The sequence below is a fragment of the Podarcis muralis genome, chromosome 13 (assembly GCF_964188315.1).
Source record: "Podarcis muralis chromosome 13, rPodMur119.hap1.1, whole genome shotgun sequence".
NCBI lineage: Eukaryota > Metazoa > Chordata > Lepidosauria > Squamata > Lacertidae > Podarcis > Podarcis muralis.
The window spans coordinates 19,604,557-19,626,660 of record NC_135667.1 but is presented as its reverse complement, the minus strand read 5'-3'; the positions used below and the strand labels follow the sequence as shown (position 1 = coordinate 19,626,660).

General features: G+C 48.2%; 1 protein-coding gene across 2 annotated transcripts in view; it reads right to left on the bottom strand.

The window, feature by feature from the left end:
* The window catches only part of PTPRH (protein tyrosine phosphatase receptor type H), a 32,108-nt gene extending 10,465 nt beyond the window's left edge, over window positions 1-21,643 (bottom strand). For both annotated transcript variants that reach the window (XM_077917101.1, XM_077917102.1), the window contains exons 1-10: window positions 20,926-21,643; window positions 15,596-15,632; window positions 13,889-13,939; window positions 11,340-11,552; window positions 9,929-10,177; window positions 7,948-8,199; window positions 6,672-6,950; window positions 5,337-5,612; window positions 3,537-3,800; window positions 1,771-1,852 (exon numbers count right to left, since the gene is read on the bottom strand). In XM_077917101.1, the coding sequence (XP_077773227.1) occupies window positions 1,771-1,852; window positions 3,537-3,800; window positions 5,337-5,612; window positions 6,672-6,950; window positions 7,948-8,199; window positions 9,929-10,177; window positions 11,340-11,552; window positions 13,889-13,939; window positions 15,596-15,632; window positions 20,926-20,976 (1,754 nt within the window). In that variant the 5' untranslated portion in view covers window positions 20,977-21,643. The remainder of the gene's footprint in view (window positions 1-1,770; window positions 1,853-3,536; window positions 3,801-5,336; window positions 5,613-6,671; window positions 6,951-7,947; window positions 8,200-9,928; window positions 10,178-11,339; window positions 11,553-13,888; window positions 13,940-15,595; window positions 15,633-20,925) is intronic.
* Between the last annotated feature and the right edge of the window lie 461 nt (window positions 21,644-22,104).

Below are 22,104 nucleotides of genomic sequence, written 5' to 3'. Positions count from 1 at the left end.
ACCTATTAGGTCCATAAATTACCATATAGTGTATATTCAACACACAAAACAGCGACACATTGTTGTTGACAAAGGACAGTTGGACATATAAAGGGCCCCATTACCTTCAGTAGCTTAGGGCCTCATCAAACCAAAATCTGGCCCGTCCCTCTCAGCAATATATCACAGCTTCTATAGCCTACATTTAGTATTTAAAATGAGAGTCGTCATAGCGTCCACGTTTTTGTTCTTCAAAATATGGCGACCCTAGTGGTCTCCCCCCTTCCAAAAATAATAATCTCTAATCAGAACGCCTGACAGGGCACTATAGAACTGAAGCCTGCAGTACCCGAACCTCCCACTGGGGGAGCCACGGTGCTAGACCAAAGGCCCTTTGTCCATAAGCAGAGCTGTGGTGATTTGGAAATTACTGCGTCACCCAAGGGCCTGTGAGAAATCCACACACAGAGAAATTTGTCTCTTCTCTCATGACACTAGAACTCGTGACCATCCAAGGAAGCTAAATGTTGGAAGATTCAGGACATATAAAAGAAAAGTACTTCTTCATGCAGGGCACTGTCAAACTATGGAACTCCCTGCCACCGGAGGCAGTGATGACCACCAAAATGGTAAACTTTAAAAGAGGATTGGATTAACTCATGGAGGACGGGGCTAACATGGTTCCTATATAAATGACGGCTACGCTTTGCCTCCACGGTTGGAGACTTCTGAATACCAGGAGGGGAGAGGGCTCTTACGTTCGGGTCCTACTTATTGGTTTCCAATAGGCATTTGATTGGCCACTGTGGTGAAATAAAAAATTTAAGGTCTTATATACTGTATTTTTCGCTTAATTTTTGGAGGGGGAAAAGTGCGTCCTATAGAGCGAAAAATACGGTATATAATAAATGTTCATGAATGTACCAACCAAGCACATAAATAGATATGTGGACCACATGTCTGGAGCAGCACAGGAAGACTGCCCTGAAACCATTTTGACTCCCAAACTGACCAAATGTTTTCTCTGCAAGGAGGGAGGGGGGTGAGGGAACCTTCTCATTGTCTCAGGAATTGGGAAATCACCATCTCAAAGGAATGGCCAGACTACCGGGAAAGGCAATCAGATAAGGCATTATCAGATAACCTGGCACACAGGAAAAACAGCAACGTTCAAATTTCTGTTGTAGACCACCTTTTCTGTGATGTAGGTATGATGTTTGTGGGGGGTGGTCTTGAGCTCCAGGGCAGGGAATTTAAAATGTCTATATAAGGGCAGGCACACCTTGGTTCTGGGTCGTCCTCCGGCCTCCTGCGTGTGAGGGGAGCACCCTGTTGCAACAGTTCAATAAAGATCAGGCTTACGAGCTGCTTTGCTTCTCAATATTCTCTGGTTGGCCTCTGTTATTTTCTCCTACCGATGGAGAACCTACAAAGGACTCTATAAGGGCTCTTGTGTCCCCCATAAGGGAATAAGGGCAGGTTTTGTTTATTACAGTGGGAACAGAATGCTGGACTAGATGGGCCACTGGCCGGATCCAGGAGGATTCTTCTTGCACTCTTACGATTTTCTGTAGCTGGAGAGAAGACTTCAGTGCACTGCCTGGCCCTTTGCCCCCCACCCTGCAGAGGAAATGCGTCAGGGGGAAAATACAAGCCGATAAACGCAGCTTGTTTTCTTTTCCTTTGTGCCTCCGGATTCAGGTTACTGCGGCCCTGATGCTCTCCCCCCCCCCCCCCCGCTGGGGTCAATAATGCTGTGCAGCGGAAGCCTGCGATACTGAGCTTGCTCACCTTTTCCTCCAGAAATAGAACAGCAGCAGGCTGAGGAGGACTGAGAAAAGCAGCACAGGGAGCAGAGTTTCAAGGATGACCCCTAAAGACAAAGAAAGAAAATGCTGCTACAAAGTCTGTGTGTGTGTCTACGTCAGGGATGGGAAACTCGTGGTCCTCCCTGCGTTGGAAGTTGGAAGTGACCAGTGCAGGAATCAGTTACCCTGTGGTGCCTTCTCACTCTTAAAATCTATTATTCTAAGCAGAGTATAGTGTTGCGGGTGGCGCTGTGGGTTAAACCACAGAGCCTAGGACTTGCCGATCAGAAGGTCAGCGGTTCGAATCCCCGCGACGGGGTAAGCTCCCGTTGCTCGGTCCCTGCTCCTGCCCACCTAGCAGTTCGAAAGCACGTCAAAGTGCAAGTAGATAAATAGGTACCACTCCAGTGGGAAGGTAAATGGCGTTTCCATGTGCTGCTCTGGTTCGCCAGAAGCGGCTTAGTCATGCTGTCCACATGACCCGGAAGCTGTACGCCGGCTCCCTCGGCCAATAAAGCGAGATGAGCGCTGCAACCCCAGAGTCGGTCACGACTGGACCTAATGGTCAGGGGTCCCTTTACCTTTACCTTAAGCAGAGTATAAATGAAGGAAGGTGCACAGGAAAGGAAAGGAGCACAGCTTAGTGGTGTGCTGAGTGCCTGCTTGGCATGCAGAACTCCGCAGGTTCAATCCCTGGTAACTCCAATACAGTGGTACCTCGGGTTACAGACACTTCAGGTTACAGACGCTTCAGGTTACAGACTCTGCTAACCCAGAAATAGTACCTCGGATTAAGAACTTTGCATCAGGATGAGAACAGAAATTGTGTGGCGGCAGCGGGAGGCCCCATTTGCTAAAGTGGTGCTTCAGGTTAAGAACAGTTTCAGGTTAAGAACAGACCTCCAGAACAAATTAAGTTCTTAACCCAAGGTACCACTGTATTATTTTAAAAGGATCAAGTCGCAGGCAATGGGACAGACCTCTGGCTGAGACCCGGAAAAGGCTCTGCTGGTAGGACTGATGTTGTTGGCCCATCTGGTCCAGTGCCCCATTCTCACAGGGGCAAGCCAGTTGGCTGTGGGAACCTGCAGGCAGAATCTGAGCACAAGAACAGCCTCCCCTCCTGTGGGGCTTTCAGGAGCATTGCTGCCTCTGGCCACAGAGACAGAGCATCATCGCTTCTGTGGCTGGTAGTGACTGCTGGGGCTGATGGGAACTGGAGTCCACAGCATTCGGAACCCTGACAATGCCAGACTAGACAAGTCGCTGGTCCCTGGTGTTAAGATGGCTTTGAGCCCTCCCAAGTCTTTTCATGCATTTTGCACAGAACAGCCCACACCCCTCACCCCAGGGTGCTCTGTGCCTGTTCGCCAAGGGTCAGTAATATCCAAGGCAACACGATGACCAAGTACAACAATGCAATGGTTCTATGTTTTCAAGAGAATGCACATTTTGTGACTTTCAGAGATTTATAAGATTTCTGCTTATTTGGTTTTGCAGAGAGTTTCATATATTTCATATTGTTCAATGTTCTGTACAGATTTTATAAAGTGTGTATATTGATATTGCATTGTTGTACTTGGTCATCGTGTTGCCTTGGATATTACTGTTAATTGTTTGCAACACAGAGGTTTAATTGTTTGGTTACTTGTTCGCCAAGGGTGCCGTCCTTCAGAAAGAGAAGCGTCTTTAAACAGCACGCTTCGCCCCCAGCCCGGCCACTGAAAGGCTTGCTCAAATGTGTCTCACCTGCGTTGCTGGTGGTGCACATTTTCTGGGCGGACGCTGCCTCCTGCTCATACCAGAACGTCTGCACTTGGACCAAGTAGCTCCAGGCAGGTTGCAGGTTGTCAATCTCCGTCTCCTCTTTGCAGATGGTCCATTCCTGGACAAGCTGGTCTGACAGACAGACCTGCAATTTACTGACTTCGCTGGCTGGGCACGTCCAGGACAATACCAGACGGTCGCCCCACATGGAGGAATCACACTTCAAATTATTCACGTGGTCTGGCTCTGTGCAGGTGGGAAGCAGAGAGTACTGTGGGTATATATATATATTGCATGCCCACAAACATGTGAATCCCATCCTTTTTTCAATACGACCTCTCAGTGAAATGGATGAAGTTCCCAATTTTATTCTTTATAAACTGCCCATCTGGCTAGGTTTCCCCGGGCACATCTGCCAAAGACAGGGCAGGCCACCCATGAGACAAAATGAGGCAACCACCTTGGCAGGGGCAGACTTTGATAATATGGTGCCCTGGGCTGGTGAAAATAAGGAATATCTCTTGTTTTCACAGTAATTCTTTTTGGTACAGTTGCTTTTTTATGGATCTTCTCAGTAGGTACCCATTTAAATATAGGGTGATAATTGTTGTTGATGTTGTTATGCTGACCCTGGACAGCAGGATCTGCAGAGGCAGCAGATCCAGACGCCAAGGAATGCATCACCTGCTTACAACCAGTCTAGGGGATGGCAGTGCCTGTTAGCTTCCTCTACTTCAGGTGTCAGGGACTGGATGCCCTTCTCCTGAACCTTCCCATGGGCAGGAGGACAGCATAGATTTAGAACAGTGGTTGGCAGAGGGGCATGGTCCAGAGGGAGAAAGCTGGGAAACGCTGGGTGAGGCACAACTAGAAGAGGAAACACCAGGAGAGAGAGAGAGAGCTGGCCGATTCAGTGTCCTTGGAAAGCATTCCTGCCCCCCCCCCTTCGCCTAAGACTAGATGGGATTTGAGAGTGATAGAACAGAGAGCTCAGCGGCAAGAAGCTCAGATTACCCGACGTAGGAGTGATGTCAATTAACGGGGATGGAAGGAGTGACTCCTTACTGGGAGCGTGGCCATATTTTTAGAGAGATATGCATTCCTTTGTCTCTCGCTGTGATTATTAAAGAAACTAATTGGTAAGGCGCTCTTTCTTTTGATCTTGGGGATCCTATTCCCCAAAGCCTGACATCAGGTGACATTCACACAACTGGATGGAGGTAGTGATTGCTAAACTGCTCTAGGAACTGTATGTCACGGACTGGCTGGATGCAGAGGAATAGTGGCAGGTGCAGAAGCAGAGGCAGAAGCCAGAGAGCCAGAGAGAGGTAGAGGCAATGAATCCTAGTTTGGTCCCCCTTGGCAAACCCTCCACCTCCTCTCTGGCGCCCCCTGGTGTTGGGCTCCCTGCCTTCTGCCCACTAGTGAGCACCAGCCACCATTATTGGGTAAGATGGGCCAATAGCCTGATTCAGCAACAAGCGACCGGGGGTGGGGGGGGGGAGGTGAGGCTCAACATCTATGTGTGGCTGGGTTAGACCTTCCCTCTACTAATTTGTAGCATAGGCCACTGAATCACTTCACAGTGTGTGTGTGTTTCTGTGCTTGTGTGTGTGTATGTGTTTGTGTGTGTGTTTGTGTGTGTAGCTCCCCGTTGAGCCTCGCTGCCTGTGGAACTCCTGCCATGAAAGTCGATGCTTCCTTGCATGCCAAGCCCCCCTTTTGAGAGAGGATGGGACCACCTCATTCTCTCCCCCCCCCCCCGAAGAAAACTGTAAGTACTTGTAGCCCCTTCTTGCAGAACGCCAACGCTGTACGCGGTCTTGTTTTCTCCTTCTGCTACGCTCAGCAAAGTGAAGGTGTAGTTGGAGCTTGGAGTGAGACCTCTCAAAGTCATCTCCGTGGAAGTGCCAAGGCGCATTTCTTTGTCGTTGGACTCGTTCAGGTTCTTCCACCGGAGCAGGAAGCTGCTGAAAGCTGAGCTCGGCTTCCTCCAGGATAATTCAATTTCTGTCTGGCTGCTATTGCGGACCCTGAAATCTGTAGGGGGCAAGGGGCCTGAAAGGAGGAGGCAAGATTTGTCAAGAGAGCCAAGTCACAAAGAAAGCAGAGGTTGTCGTGTTAGTCTACAAGAGGGGAGAACTGCCCCCCACCCACAGTTAGGCAATGCCGCCCCTGCATCCTCCAGCCTGATGAAGAGTTCTGTTGAACTCAGAAGCTTACACTGTTTTCTGACATTTGGGTTGGACCTTATAAAGACATTGCCCAACAGCAGCCACCCCACGCCCCCCATTTACAGAGGTGTCTTTCGAAGACTAGACGCAGCTTCTCCCTTAATGTGTGCTCATAAAATGCCACTCTCCTCTCTGTGGACCTGGGACTTCTTTTCTCCAGCTGCTTCTACACTAAGTGTAGAATTTCTTAAATTTTTTAAGAAAAAAAGCACTGACAACAACCTTGTAAGCCATGGCAGACTGAACTGCCATGGGGGCCCCTTCGCAACAACGTCTAGGTAACCACTGTTATTCTCTTCAATGGGGTTCTTCCACAGCAGACTGCCACACCACAACATCTGTGCTACCGACTCTTGATCTTTGGGATTGTTGAAATATATTCAACAACAAAAATAATCAAATTGAGTCATGCAACTCAAACTGGGTGTTCTAGACCCCAAAAAGTTTTAAGCACTGTGAACTACAGTCGCTTCTGGGGCGCCTCTAGGAGTACGGGTCCTGAAGCTTAAGCTTTGCTAGTTTCATAGGAGATCACAGAATTGTAGCATTGGAAGGGAGCCTGAGGGTCATCTAGTCCAACCCCCTGCAATGCAGGAATATGCAGCTGTCCCATACAGGGATCGAACCTGCAACCTTGGCCTTATCACCACCAGGCTCTAAGCAACTGAGCCGATCCACTCTTGCCTGAAAGGTAAAGCTAGGTGGAGTGGCCATGCCTAGCTCAACGTCTCCCAGTGAGTTTCATGGCTGAGTGGAGATCTGAACCTGGTTCTCCCCACCCCTAGTCCAAGCCTCCAACCACTACACCACACTGCCCAAAGTCCAAGCCACATTGCCATTCCTCCCCCCCCCCCCCCCGCCGGACCATGACAGTTGTACTCACATGTCAGAGCCCATTTGCTGGCTTCTTTGCTCTTAACCCTGCCGATCTTGGAGGCCAGCTTCACTGAGTACAGGATCCCTGGCTGGAGTTGTGTGATGTTGTAGCTGAGGCAATTGACTCCAACCGATTTGTTCCCCGACAGGTTTGCGCCTTTTCCGCCGTCCCAGCTCACCCTGTACGAATAGTGTGTGGCATAGGGGTCTTTGGGCCGATCCCAGGAAACAGGGATGCTGTTGGTCTCGCACTGCGATATGCTTATATTCTCGGGAGCATTTGGAGCTGAGGGAAAGAGCAGGCTCACTTAACACACCACTGCAACCCCTGCTGGCCTTGCGGATGTTGGGAGTCCAGCGTCCTTAATCCGAGCAGCACATCCCTCCAAGCCAAAGCCTACGATACTCACACCTCGTCTCAAAATGGGGGCACCCTCAGGTAGCTGCCAGGGCTCTGGCACCCCGGCTGGGCCGAATCCTGATCCCTGCCCCTTTGACTGGTGCTTTGACCACTGAATGACTGAGTCTAGGAGCTGCCGTCTAGAGTTCTCGCAACATCCTATTGCTGCGGTGGGAAATTTGAACGGCGGCCATTTTAATTCCCCACTGTGACTCTGACATAGCGTTGCTGTGGGAAATTAGAGAGTTGGGGGGCCCACAGATCCCCCTCAGGCCTGGAGCTGGTCCTGATGACAGACCCTCCAAGTATCCCCATTTCCCAGGATTAAGTGGGACAGTTTCTGATTTGATCCCAGAATGTCCCACATTTCCTTAGGACGTCCCTGTTGGAGAGGTGTTGGAGGGCAATGGAGTTATGCGACCCCCCCCAAGCCAAGGAGATAAGTAATGATACAACCTTTAGAAGACACCTGAAGGCACCCTTCTATAGGGAAGTTTTTTTAAAAATAAAAATGTTTAATTATGCTTTTATATAAGTTGGAAGCCACCCAGAGTGGCTGAGGCAACCCAGTCAGATGGGTGCGGTAATAATAATAATAATAATAATAATAATAATAATAATAATAATAGAATAGGATGTCCCTATTTTCATTGGAGAAATGTTGGAGGGTATGGGACGATGTGCTCGTGCTGATGGGAGTTGGAGTCTTGAGGAGCTACAGGTTTCCCCTCCCTGTTCCGCAAGCCACCGCATGCTCGCTGAGGTCTGTGGTGCTGATATGGGAGCTTGGGAGCGTTTTCTATGTGACTCAATCTACTAGGAGCAGGGGAAAGTTCTCAGGGTCCTGGCTGCTGCTTCCCTTTCTCCCCTGGCCTCAGCCTACCTGTGGTGGCCTGTTTGGTGCTCCCGATGCTGGAGACGTTGTTGGCAGAAACGGCAAAGACCTCAACGTTGTACGTTTTGCCTGGTGTCAGGCCGCGCACCCAAAGCAATTTTCCGGAGGTGTTGCAGCACCCCAGCAAGCAGACCTTGTATCTATAGAGGCTGGCATGAGGGTCCTGGGGCGCCGCCCACTCAATCTGCAGCGCATCCACCGTGCGATTCTGTATATTGATGTACGGGACAGGTGAAGGGCCTGGATTGGAGAAACAGAAGGACCCTCTAGGCTCTTTGATACGAGCAGACCTACAGGCATAAGCTGGTCCTGTAAGAAAATGACACAGTGTGGAGAGCTCCTGTCCAGGATACCACACACACACACACACACACACACACACACACACACACCCTACCTTCCAGTTTCCCAACTCCTTGCCTCCACACCTGTGAATCATCTGCCCTTGGCTACTGAAATGGCAGTAGCATCATTCCATGGCTACCTGAGCAGAGCCTCTGCTATTTGTTGTGTTATGCGACACTGGCTATATACAACAGGGGCACCCTGGCAACAGTGCCTACCTAGTTTCTGGACTTTGTTCTGAAGGAGGCTCACAGTTCTTTCCGCTGCTGGAGTTCAGGTAGCAAGTAAAGCTTGGGATGAGAGCTCAACTACAGTAGTACCTCGGATTACAGACACTTCAGGTTGCAGACTGCTAACCCAGAAATATTACCTCGGGTTAAGAACTTTGCTTCAGGATGAGAACAGAAATTGTGCTCCGGCGGTGTGGTAGCAGCAGGAGGCCCCATTAGCTAAAGTAGTGCTTCAGGTTAAGAACAGTTTCAGGTTAAGTGCAGACCTCCGGAACGAATTACGTTTTTATCCTGAGGTACCACTGTACTTACCTTCAATTAACCAACTCTGCTGGTTTACTGCTGCTGTGCTGAAATACTGACTGCCGTTTAATTACATTTAAAAGCTTGCTTTTATACTGCTGCTAAGTTGCCCTGTGGATCCTGATGTGGCAGGGCATAGCTTAAATAAGATGAAATATGCTGCATAGCTAACCACACACACACACACACACACACACACACACACACACACACTCAGTCATTTATGGATCAATATGAGCATGCACACAACCAAGCTAGTTAGGAGAAAATTTAAGCAGGCTACACTATCAGAACACAAGATAACAACTTGTTCTCTATTCCTCAATGCTCCAGACATCGCCGCACACACCTCGGCTAACATACAGTGCCTTGCAGAGAAGGGAGGGGAAACCCATAGCCCATCAAGACTCCAGCACCCATCAGCCCCAGCCAGCATGCCCACCCTGCTGTCCAAAGACCTGGTTTCAGCTGCTGCTCACAGAGTGGGGGGGAAATAGATATAGATCACCTGTGTGGGGTAATTAATAAAAGAATTGGCTAGATCCCTAGATCCAAAGTGCAGAGCTAAACACACTCTCCAGCAAGAGAGAGCCCCCAGCAGTGTTTTAGAAAGTCACAAAAGCAAGCAGCAGTGTAGCATGGGGATTTAGGCTGTTAAACCTTTGAATATCCTGTTTAGTCTGCTTCCAGAGCTTCCCATTTCTACCCCTCTTAACACTGAACCGACCTCATACCTTAGTAAGTTTATAAATGCTTTACTTACAAAGTTCCAAATGTTCATGCATTTATCCATGCAGCATCAAAAGTAAACACAGGCAGAAATCTTGGGATACAAAATATAGCGAAATGGCTCTAAGCATGTGGTCTGAGCTTGTAGCGAGCAAGCTCAGGTGCCTCGTATCTCACATGATGAAAAAGACAGAAGAAAGGAGGAAACTTAACTTTCTTCTAAGAGCTGAGGGGGCGTGACCTGGCTGAGTCTAGGAGTACAATTCTGTGGTTTTAACCCCTTCATGCATTAACTAGCCCTAAGCTTGCTTGCTGTGTCTGACTGCAATTTCCCACAAGTAGAAGGTAATGGCAAGACTCACAGGTGAAGGCAGTGATGGATGATTCCTTGCTGCACCGTCCATCCAGTTTTCTGAACACTGTCATGTTGTAGTTCTGCCCAGGCGACAGTTTTGGGATGTTGGCTGTGCAGTTACTGATGCTGGCTTTAGGGACTGTCGTAGCGCTGCCTCTGTGCGCCTTGTAGCAGCAGTCGTTGGAGATTTGCCAGTGAAGAGTTACAGAATGGTTGGTCTGGTCCCTTTGGGTGAGTTTTTGCACAGGGCATGGCTCTGTTCAGAAGCAGAAGCAGAGAATGAGCAATCAATGAGCACTTCAGCCCCACAGACCACTCCTTATAGGGAGACCAGGCCCAAATTCATTGCACCTAACACTGGGGCCCGCTCTAGGGGGCCTTTGGACTGCTGCTATTTTGCAGGAGGGACACAAACGCAGCCTCAAACTTTTGGTTTGCAGAAAGAAAGTAGATCGAAGCACTCCGTTGCCCTAGCACAACAAATCCACTTAAAAGAAAAAAGAAGAAATGGGGTGTCTGCAGTTTGGAAAGTGATGGATGTGGAGAAAGAAGAAATGGCGGGGCCAGGGGATTCTAAGTCAAGTGGCTCTCAAACTCTTCCCACCCCCCACCCCCAGCCCACACTTTGAGAATATATATTTGCTCATGCCATACAGATTTTTTTGTTGACAAAAAATACACTGGAAAACAAAAGGAAACAACTTGCAGCAGTGCTTGATTTATGACTTAAGATGGAATAGCTCAGGTGGTAGAGCATTAGACTCTTAATCAAGTCTAAGTTGGGCAAAAACATTCCTGCATTGCAGGGGGGTTGGACTAGAATGATGATCCTATGATTCTATGATTTTACTTCGTAATATGAACATAGGACAGTGACGCGGGTGGCGCTGTGGGTTAAACCACAGAGCCTAGGACTTGCCGATCAGAAGGTCAGCGGTTCAAATCCCCGAGACAGGGTGAGCTCCCGTTGCTCGGTCCCTGCTCCTGCCAACCTAGCAGTTCGAAAGCACGTCAAAGTGCAAGTTGATAAATAGGTACCGCTCCGGCGGGAAGGTAAATGGCGTTTCCGTGCGCTGCTCTGGTTCGCCAGAAGCTGTACGCCAGCTCCCTTGGTCAATAAAGCGAGATGAGTGCCACAACCCCAGAGTCGGCCACAACTGGACCTAATGGTCAGGGGTCCCTTTACCTTTTTATGAACATAGGACACCCAGAAAGTATAAAACAATGCAGCTACATATTCTTCAAGTGAAAGAAAATATTTTGATACTATACTACACTGATATGTTTAAATGTATTTTTAAAAATTTTTTAAAGGAGGGTCCTTTCATCAGTCTCATTTGCTTTGCAAAGGGCCTTCGGCATGCAGAACCCGGGTTCCGTCTTGACGCAGACTGTGGAGTGTGTATTTCTGCCCTTACCTCCGCACTCAAGGCAGTCAGCGAGTGAGGAACAGTTTTTATCCAAGATCACATGCTGTTGGCACCGAGTGGGAAGGCTGGTGCTGTTGACGCAGCCTGGATCCTGGTCCATCACCTCTGGTCTTCTGAAAACTTCTGTGACATTTGCATTATCCAAGGGACAGTACACAATGACAAAGTTTCCACCGACTTCCCCATGGTATTTGCAGGGATCTGTGGTGGCAACGAAATGAAGGCAGGGGTTAGAGAAGCCTTTCCCCAGTGTGGTGTCTACCAGAGGAGGCAGCAAAGCGAGGCAGGAAGGAGAGCGCGGCTTGGCTGGGTGAGCTTTGGCAGGGGCAGGGAATGAGAGCCGCGAGGCGGGCGCTGCGGGCGGAAGCGCTGCCCGCCGAGCTCGCAGGCAGCCAGGCAGGCAGACGGCGAGAGCCCCGCGCTGGGCGGCCTCTCCTCGCCGCCGCCCCGCCTCTCGCCGCCCGACTCGCCCGCCTCCCTCCCACGGAGGTAGGCTGGTGTGCCGTGGGAGGGAGGCGGGCGAGTCGGGCGGCGAGCACACGCGGGGCGGCGAGCGAGCTCCCTCCCACATCCCATCGCCGCTCGCTTCGGCCGGCCTACGGGGCTGTCGCAGGCGGAAGGCCTGCGCATGCGCGAGGTTTTCGCGCCTTCCTCCAGTAGGCCGGCCGAAGCGAGCGGCGATGGGATGTGGGAGGGAGCTCGCTCGCCGCCCCGCATGTGCTCGCCGCCGCCGCCCCGCCTCTTGCCGCCCGACTCGCCCGCCTCCCTCCCACGGAACACAAGGCAACGTTCCACGGCACACTAGTGTGCCGCGGAACACCGGTTGGGAAACACTGGACTAGAGGTGGGTATTACCTTACTTGTCCAGGTAACAAAAGGACAAGTCACGCAGTGTGCCCTCTCTCTTTGACTTCCTCCGTCGTTGGAGCAGCTTTTAGCTAGAATTGCTCTGTTGGCTATCAGCCAACAGAGGACACTGGGACTGTCTCCATATGGGATAGATCCACATGTATATACTTTGTAACTAAGTCTGCCTTCAGGGATCCAACTGTGAACTGATGATGTGAGTAAACTTCTTTTATATACTTTACACAAGATTGTGGCATGTTTATTCTTTGAAGAGGGATATAAGGGAAATTACCAGGAATCTGATATTGAGAGGCTTAAACAAGCCTGCAACCAGCTATCCGCTGTGCATTTAAAAGGGGAATGTAAAACTCTGCTAAGTTATAGAACTTGCTAGCGCAAGTGAGGAAGGATATTAATAAACAATATATCCTCTCCTGGCTCCCTGAACATTCCCACACTTCTCTCTTGTCTCCAAGGGCATGGAGGGCTTTGCAGGTTGCAGAGCAAAGAGCACAAGGAGGCCCTCCCCGATGGAGCTTAAGACTGCTGGGGAAACAGCTGGCTAGGGAGGAGACTTAGGGGAAAGTGAGAGACCTATGTCGTCAGTTCTGGCATCTGCTTTACTGGGGACAGTCTTGCCCATAGGTTTCTGTTTGTATTCTGATTCCACGAATAAAGAATCAACTTTACTGCTCATCTTTGAGTCTCTATTCTGACCTGCAGCAGAACCAGCTCCGACACTGAGCTTCTAATGTTTGTGGCAGATCCACTCCTCAATTCAGGCCAGTATTTAGGGGAAATGTCATAGCTCATTGGTAGAGCACCTGCTAGGCGTGCAGAAGGACTCAGGTTCAATCCCTGAGTCTGTCTAAAGCCCTGGAGAGCTGCCAGTCCCTGTAAACAAAGTGCTGGGAACCTTTGGTCCTCCAGATGTTGGTGAACTACAGCTCCCATCAGCCCCAGCAAGCATAGCCAATGGCCAGGGATGATGCGAGCAATAGTTTCGCAATATCTGGAGGGCCACAGGTTTCTCTCCTGTTCTGTACAGAGGAAGTACATTGCGTGAAACCCCAGAACAGAGCGGCTGCCAACCAGTTTCAATACTAATGAGCTAGAAATTTCAGGGGTCAGCAAACATTTTCAGCAGGGGGGTTGGTCCATAGCTGTCAACGTTTCCCTTTTTTAAAGGGAAATTCCCTTATTCTGAATAGGATCCCTGGCAAGAAAAGGGAAAAGTTGACAGCTATGGGCGGATCCACTGTCCCTCAGACCTTGTGGGAGGCCGGACTATATTTTGAAAAAAAATATGAACGAATCCCTATGCCCCACAAATAATCCAGAGATGCATTTTAAATAAAAGCACACATTCTACTCATGTAAAACACCAGGCAGGCTCCACAAATAGCCCAGGGATGCATTTTAAATCAAAGGACATGTTCTACTCATGTAAAAACATGCTGATTCCTAGACCGTCTGCGAGCCGGATTTAGAAGGCAATTGGGCCGGATCCAGCCCCTGGGTCTTAGTTTGCCTACCCATGAGCTAGAGCTAGATGGATCAATAATCTGATTCGGCATTAACCAGCTCCTCGTCTTCCTGCTTCAGAAGATATTGAGTTAATCTCAGATTAATCCACGCCAGGAAGAGGCAACATCAGAAGCCCAGAGAAAGGTTGTTATTCTACTTACCTGCACTTGTTGTGGACGGCTTTGTAGTAGTTGTGGATTCTTTATTTTTGCCTGTTTTGGAGAGGCGAGGCAGAGGGGGAAGAGGCAAGTATGCAGAAAGTTGAATCTCCATTATGGATTATTCAGTTTGTGAATTAAATATGCAGAATTGCATCTGAAACTAAAAGACCCTCATGCACACAAGGACACAGATTCTCCAGAAAGTGCAAGAGACAACACCAAGCAGGCATAGAAACAAATTGGTAGCAAGCGGTGCCAAAATGACTCTCTCTCAACCCAAGGAAGGAGGCCGTTCCTTCAAAATCAAAAAACTTTTAATAAAGCAAGAAGAGCCCTGCTGGATTGGATTAGTCTCCCAGAATCCTATTTATAGCTGGGGCCAGCTGGAAACCTCAAGGAAACCCACACCGTCCAGGCACGAAGGCAACAGCAGCCTTCTTTATGTTTGTTCCCCGAAACTGGTATTAGTCAACAGCACACTGCCTTTAAACGTGCAGGCTCTATTCTGTCTATCCTGGCTGGTGGGCTTTGATATACTGATCCTCTGCTTGCAAATGAGGCTGCAGTTCAGCAGGAAGGTTCAGTTCCAGGCATCTCCAAGTAAGCCTGTGAAAGTCTGAAATCTTAAGAGAGTCACTGCTGGTCACTGAAGACAATTCTAACCAAGATGGACCGGTGGTTTGATTCAATATAAGGCAAAATTCCTATATTCCTCTGTGAATTTATCTGATCCTTTCCAAAAGCCATCTTTGCTAATGGCCATTGTGTAGTTTAGTCACTAGGATGCTGGGACTAACTTGCCCTTACTTCTTTTGTTTCCCCACTTGTCCCTTCTCACACTGGGTTCTTATTCCTCCAAACAGTCTGGAAACCCTATGGTGGGAAACCATGGGTTAGGGGCATATTGGAGCTGGGGGACAACTGGTGGTGAAAGGGTTAAGTGCCCTCTCAAATTGCCCCCCTCTCAAATCGGGGTTCTCAACCTGGGAAATGGTTGTTGAGCTACCTTTACATAAACTTCTACGTAAGGCACTGTTTGCTCTTCAGGGTTCATCTTTGACCTTGAGTCCACAGGTGTTGTTGGACTACAACTCCCATCATCCTTGGCCTGTTTAGTCAGGGATGATGGGAGTTGTAGTCCGAAAAAAATATACCATATTTTTCGCTCTATAGGACGCACCAGACCACAAGACGCACCTAGTTTTTGGAGGAGGAAAATAAGAAAAAAAAATCTGAATCTCAGAAGCCAGAACAGCAAGAGGGATCGCTGCGCAGTGAAAGCAGCAATTCCTCTTGCTGTTCTGGCTTCTGGGATAGCTGTGCAGCCTGCATTCGCTCCATAAGACGCGCACACATTTCCCCTTACTTTTTAGGAGGGAAAAAGTGAGTCTTATAGAGCAAAAAATACGGTAATTAGGGCTGGTTGAACACTGACCTCTGATGAGTTCAGAGGTAGCTACTCTTCCGTATCGCCCTGCCTTGCAGTGAAGAGGATTTTAGCACTGCCTAAAATGCTTTCCTGTAATCACCTAAGCTTCAGTACCTTTACATCAGCTTTCAGGCAGGCAGCATTTCAACAGGTGCACCCCTCCCCATTGCTGCATCTCCACCTTGGTGAAAATTGCACCTGCTGAATTTCCTTGCAAAGCTAAAGCCACACACAAAACCGACATAAAAATGTTGGCTATCATCATAGAAGCAACTCACTGTGTTGTCCAGGCTGAAGGAGCAGCAGCAGCAGCACCTGGGAGGGGGAAAGGCGTAATGTGAAAGAGGTAAGGCTTTTTTAAATTCCCAGAAGGCCTTGCTCACAGATGTTGGCACTGTGATTCCCACGAACACCGTTTAACCTGGCTCATGTTATCGGTAGGATGCCTGTACGAGTCGTTCCTCGTGCATTTCAGAGCAACGTCATCAAAACCCCCATCAGGCTGGACTTTCATAGAATCATCAGAGATGGAAGGGACCATGAGGGTCATCTAGTCCAACCCCCCCCCCCCACGATGCAAGAATCTTTTGCCCAACGTGGGGCTCAAACCCACAACTCTGAGATTCAGAGCCTCATGCTTTACTGACTGAGCTATGTTGCGGCTTCGGCTACCCTGGTTCCCTGTCTCCACCTCGTGGGTTTTCAACACTATCTCCAGCTTTCTAAGGCGACGTGTATTTAAGGCACATCCGTCGCCACCCCAACCTGGAACCCTGAGAACAGTTGTTTGTTAAGGGTGCTGGGAGTTGTAGTTCTGTGAGAAGTAAACTACATTTCCCAGCATTCTCTGGGGGAAGCCATGTGCTTTAAATGCATGGTGTGTACACAGCCTCAGATTCTAGTGTTTTCCTTTTTTATATATAATTAATTTTTATTAAATTTTCAATATACATTCCGCCAAAATTTAACATCGATTGCTAACATCTACATCTTTTAGACTTCCCTCAGCTTGTCTGACAATTTCCCATGTTATCACTATTACTCACATTTCTTAAATTTATATTGCACTTTAACAATCTTAATCTTATCATATCCTTTTAAGCAATATTTCTACCAATTATTTTCACAGAGCTTCTTGAAAACCAACAAACGTTAACTGCTCCTCACATATATTTTTGATATACTCTGTAAATTTGTTCCAGTCCTCGGTGAATCTCTGGTCTCGTCGGTTCCGAATTCTCCCTGTTAGTTTATCCATCTCTGCGTATTCCATCAATTTCATTCTCCATTCTTCCCTCGTCGGAATTTCTTCCTGTTTCCACTTCTGGGCCACCAAAATTCTAGCTGCTGTTACTGCATACATAAATAACTTCTCGTCTCTAATGTTTTCCTATAGTTGGAATTGCCAACATGCCACCCACGGGTGCAATGGTGTCCTGGGGAGGGGGGGGTCTTACCCCGGTACCCACAAGCATTCTAGGCCCCTGCCTCACTGCCCCCTTGGTCATGACGATGTTCGGTTCCTTCTTTTTTGAAAAGCCCATAGAACTGGAGGAGGAAGTTGGAAGAGTTGTGCTCTTTCCCCTCTTCCTCTTTCAGCTCTGTCTGTTTAACTTTTCAAGGCTCAGATCCATTCTGCGGGATCCAACCTTTACCCAGAGCCATTGGGAAAAGGGAAATCTTGATGTGCAGGCTTTCTGTCTCTCGGAGAGCGAGCGGGGACTGATCCAGGGGAGGAAATTTACCCAGATAGAGTGGCACCTTCTGCACTCAGTCAAAAATTCAAACGTGCCAGTGGAGGACCTAAAATATTTGTCACTCCCTGATCCTAACTGATAACACACACACTGCACCTTCCACGTGATCTGTGAAGCCCAGGTTGCGCTAAACACACTAGGGTTTGTTTAAAAACTGTTTTGCATTTCCAGAGGGAATATTTGCATTTACTGCTTTGTCCAGGGGCCCTGTCGCCATATGGCGACAGAGAAGTCTGGGTAAAGATTATATTGCTATAGTTGAGTAAACACTGGACTGTTTTCATTCCCTTTCACTCTTCCCCACCCTAAATATCCATCCCGTGGAAGAATCCTGTGTAGCACAAAAGCTTGCATTATCTTTTCCCAAGCAAAGGTAATGTGTAGCTCGCTGTGTACTTTGAATGGGATTAGATGTCAAAACCAGTGTGTTATGGTGGTTAGAATGTTGGACTGTGACCTGGGAGCTCAAGATTCAAATCCCCACCCAGACCCAAAGTTCGCTGGGAGACCTTTAGCCAGTCACTGTCTCTCAGCCTAACCTACCTCGCAGGGTTGTTGTGAGGAGAAAATGGGGGGGGGGAGACGTACAGCACCTTGAGGTCCTTGGAGGAAAAGGGGGGATAGAAATCTAATAAATAAATAGATCCTGTGAAATATACTCAGAGTCGAGTGATGATTTCATGCTCTTTTTTCAGCTCATAGTAGTGAGGAATGCCAGTTCCCCCAGAATGTCTGCTTTATATACATTATTTACACCAAGGGCCCCACATGATTGGCTAATTCCTATAGGCCAATCAGGTTGCGGATTCACTTCCACCTGGAGTTGGATTGGGTGGCTCCTGCGGACCAATCAGACTGCTGCATTCTGGATCCTATTGTTCTAGGACCAATCAGACTGCTGCATTTTGGATCCTATTCAACTCAGTACATAACACCCTGCAAAGTCTGGCACCCGGAATATGTTTACTCAGGAGCATGCCCCACTGGTTCAATGGGACTTACTTCCAAGTAATGGTGTTTAGGATTGCAGCTTTAAGTCTGCAATAAAGACCGTCCACCAGCGCTTTAGCTGGTTTCTGCTTAAAGGAGAGAGCAAAAAGCCAGCTCAGCATTTCCTCCTGTGCTGGAATATATCCCAAAGCGTGCAAGTTGGAGGGCATGAGCAGCTGGTGGTGACCTGGGTGCCTTTCACAAAACCCAAATCTTGTGGTCTGGGTCAGGATCAGCAGCCCAGCAATGGCTGCTTTCTAAACTCCAGCCTGTGAGCTGAGACTGTGGGCATTCCTGCGTAAGGGGAAAGGGCACAGCTTGGTGATACAGCGGGAGTTCAATCTTGCCTTCTGCAGGGATGAACTGCATCTCTGATTGCCCCACACCTGACATCACAAATGGTGTGGGGCAGGTGACTTGGGGGGGGGTGACCTTCTGGGCCATGGGGGAGGCCTGGCAGGCCAGATCTGGCACATCGATCAGAGGTTCTCCATCATCCCTGGTGTGGCACAAGAGTAAATTAATTGGGCGCATCATCATCTGCCAGGCAGCCCTTCCAATATGCAAAGGTGCCAATTATATCACTTCTTTGCTGCCTTCAGCCTTTAGGTTTTTTTTAGCAGGAATGCCAAATACATGCCTCTAGCAACTGTTCAGCCTGCAGCAACCTTTCACCTCTAACTGAAGCTGCCCAGGGACTTTTGCTGAATGGCCCTTGTTTTCTTTTTAAGAAAATGTTATAGATAGGTATTGGTCACAGAGCATTGCTGAATAATATCACGGTACATGATATGCTTTCTGGAAAATTTCCATTTTCATTCCAGTTTCCACTAACTGCAGAAAAGTAACACCTCAGCAGGGCTAAAGAGCTTGAATGTGGCTTTTGGAGGCGCACTGTGTCTGCTGAAAACAAAACACAGGTTTCTAGCCCTCATTGATCAATGTTAATCAATACGATGTGCTCCTCAGGGCTGAGCAACGTAACAACTCCTTTAGAGTCCCCTTCCGCCATTCCTGTCACGTAACATACACCTCACAGCCAGTACACAGATGCACACCTGTAACCTGCTGTACAGGTGTATTTGAGCATCTGGTGGTTTGGTGAATAGGTGGTGTTTGCAATAAAAACAATTAAATCCCAAATGACACTGTGAAGGTTGGTAGTACAAAGTCATACGTGCAATACAATCAGAAATCTTCAATGTCCCTCAGTCTCCCCCCGTCTGTTTCACCAACAAACTCACGCAAATACTCTTAGCCCATAGAAGGATAATGTAAAGTCAAACATTTCGCCAGAAATACAACCTCTGTCTTGGATTAACTAACACAACTGGTTCCCCAACCAATCTAAAATATATCTACAGTAATAGTATAGTGGTCTATGCAATAATTCATCAGATTTAGATTAAAAAGTAAAACCTTGGCTGGGTTAAATAATAATAATAATGAAACATGCCCTTTAAAACATCTTGCCATTTTTACACAAACAGCTGTGTGGAAAATGCTTCTCTCTTAGTTTTTCTATGCAAGGATTGAATCTAAGGATATTACTGTATTTGAAATTCCTTCTGACGAACAGATACCTTTGAAACACACTGGAACTTGGAATGCTGCAAGATTTTAAAATCCCATATATTTTATTGTGTATATATTTGTGAAAATGACATACAAAAATGCATTTTTGAAAATGGTTTTGGAAAAATGTGGATATTTGTATATGTGCATCAGTCAATCACTTTGCGGTGCTAATGGACTCTGTTATTTGTCTGTTATTTTTTTGAATTGCAAATAATGACTTTCCCATTATGTTAGTTTTCCTCTAACATACCCACTCCTCTTTGTGTGCCATCCCCAACTGCCTCCTGCCCCTGCCCTGCCAATATTCCAGTTCTGTTCTCAGCTACAGAACAGAAGTTAACATGTTGAGAGTCTAGGGATAGGGAAGAAATGAGATTCAGTTTGCGTTTAAAGGCACAAACTACCGAATTTGTGCTTTCCAGAACAATACATGAACCGAAACGCAGCCATCCTCCAAAATTCACATCACTCCATTTTTACAATCCAGTTCTCCAGCCAAGTAACTGCATTCACAGCATTTACACAATCAAATGTCACATCTAGTTTGGCTCTTAAACTAGCTGCTTCGGTGACCCCACATTCAAAAACAAGACTAAGAACTAGTGGCTGAGTATTTCCTCCTCCCTCCCAAATGCATTTTCCTTTTGTGCTGTGTCTTGCTGGGTGTGGGCAAGATGATGCCTACGCCAGCTTTAGATTGGGGTAGAGCCATAGCTCAGCTGTACAGCACCTGCTTTGCATGCAAAGGGTCCCAGGTTCAGCATCTGCACTGATAAGGCCACCAGAGAACCCTGTCTGAAACCTGAGAAAGGTGCTGTTATCTGGTGTGCACACTACTTAGATGAACAATGGTCTGACCCAGTATAAGCCAGATTCCTGTGTTTGTTTGTTTGTTGCATTAATATCCCACCTTTTCCTCCAAGGAGGAGGTGGTGTATATGGTTATCCCCCTCCTCATTTAGTCTCCACAACAACCCTGTGAGGTAGGTTAGGCTGAGAGGCAGTGACTGGCTCAGGGCCACCCAGTGAGTTTCACTGCTGAGTGGGAATTTGAATCTGGTCTCCCAGATACTAGCCTTTCGCTCTAACCACTACACCACACTGCTGCAGCCACTTCTGGTATGCAGTGGGTCTATATCCAGGGATCCTTCCTTTACCGGAGAGGCACAACCAACCCTAGGGATGAGGGAACAGCTCTTTATGCCAAAGAAACAGCTGAGTAGGGGGAGTGGGTTTGGGTTTGGGTTTGTTTTTATTTTTATTTTTATTTTAAATCCACTTACCAGCAGCAAGGGCAGCCAACCTCCTCTTGGGCGTAGCATGCAAGATGCCATCAGCCAACAGGCCCCAGGGTTGAAAAGGATCCCCAGCTCCCCCAGAAGGGAGTTAGCATCCCGACACCATGCGCCTTTGGCCACTCTCTTCCTGATCTTCCTTTCTACCTGCTGTGGCACCTGTTCCCTTTTGGCTGGGCAGACGGCTTTGTCCCCTCCTCCTTCCACGCCCGCAACTCAGGAGGAAGTGAATCAGCCAGTGGCAAAACAACCAGCAGCAACCCACTGGGCAAACAGCTCCCCATTATTTTGCCCAGACTTGAAGAGAGTTGGTGGGGTTTTTTTTGGGGGGGGGGGGTTAAAGTCTCTCTGTGTGTGTGTTTCATAGCTTAGTGGCAGAGTATCTGGTTTGCACAGAGAAGGCTGCCAGTTCAAATCCCTGACATCTTTAGACTCCCTGCCAGAAACCCTGGAGTTCAACATTATCTGTGATGGGCTAGCTCAATTGGTAAGAGTACGAGACTCTTCATCTCAAGGTTGTGGGTTCGAGCCCCACGTTGGGCAAAAAGATTCCTCGCATGGGGTTGGCCTAGATGATCCCCATGGTCCCTTCCAAGTCTACAGTTCTATGATCTGGAGCACCACAGGCTCCCCTTAAAATAATGTGGATAAATATATTGGTTTTAAAAGTAGCCCAGGTTGCTGTTTCAACACCTAAACCGGGGGGTGGGGGTGGGCTGACCTGTGGCTCTCCAGATGTTGTGGATGGCAACTTCCATCAGACCTAGCCAGCATGGGCAAGCATTGGGGAGGATGGGGGTTGTAGTCCAATAACATCTGGGTGGCTGCTGGTTAGGCAGACGTGGAGTCTGTTCGCATTAGAGGCCGAAAACACAGCAAGGTCAGTTCCCCCCTGCTGCATTTCAAGCGGCATTTGCATGTTATTGCTCACATCAGAGAAGGGGCAGAGGTGTCTTCATCCTCCACACGTGACCTTTTTGGTTTCCCTGCCCCATAACCGCACAACCCCCATAACTTGTATTCATGAAGCTGGCATGATAGAAGAAGAAGAAGAAGAGTTTTGATTTGATATCCCGCTTTATCACTACCCGAAGGAGTCTCAAAGCGGCTAACATTCTCCTTTCCCTTCCTCCCCCACAACAAACACTCTGTGAGGTGAGTGGGGCT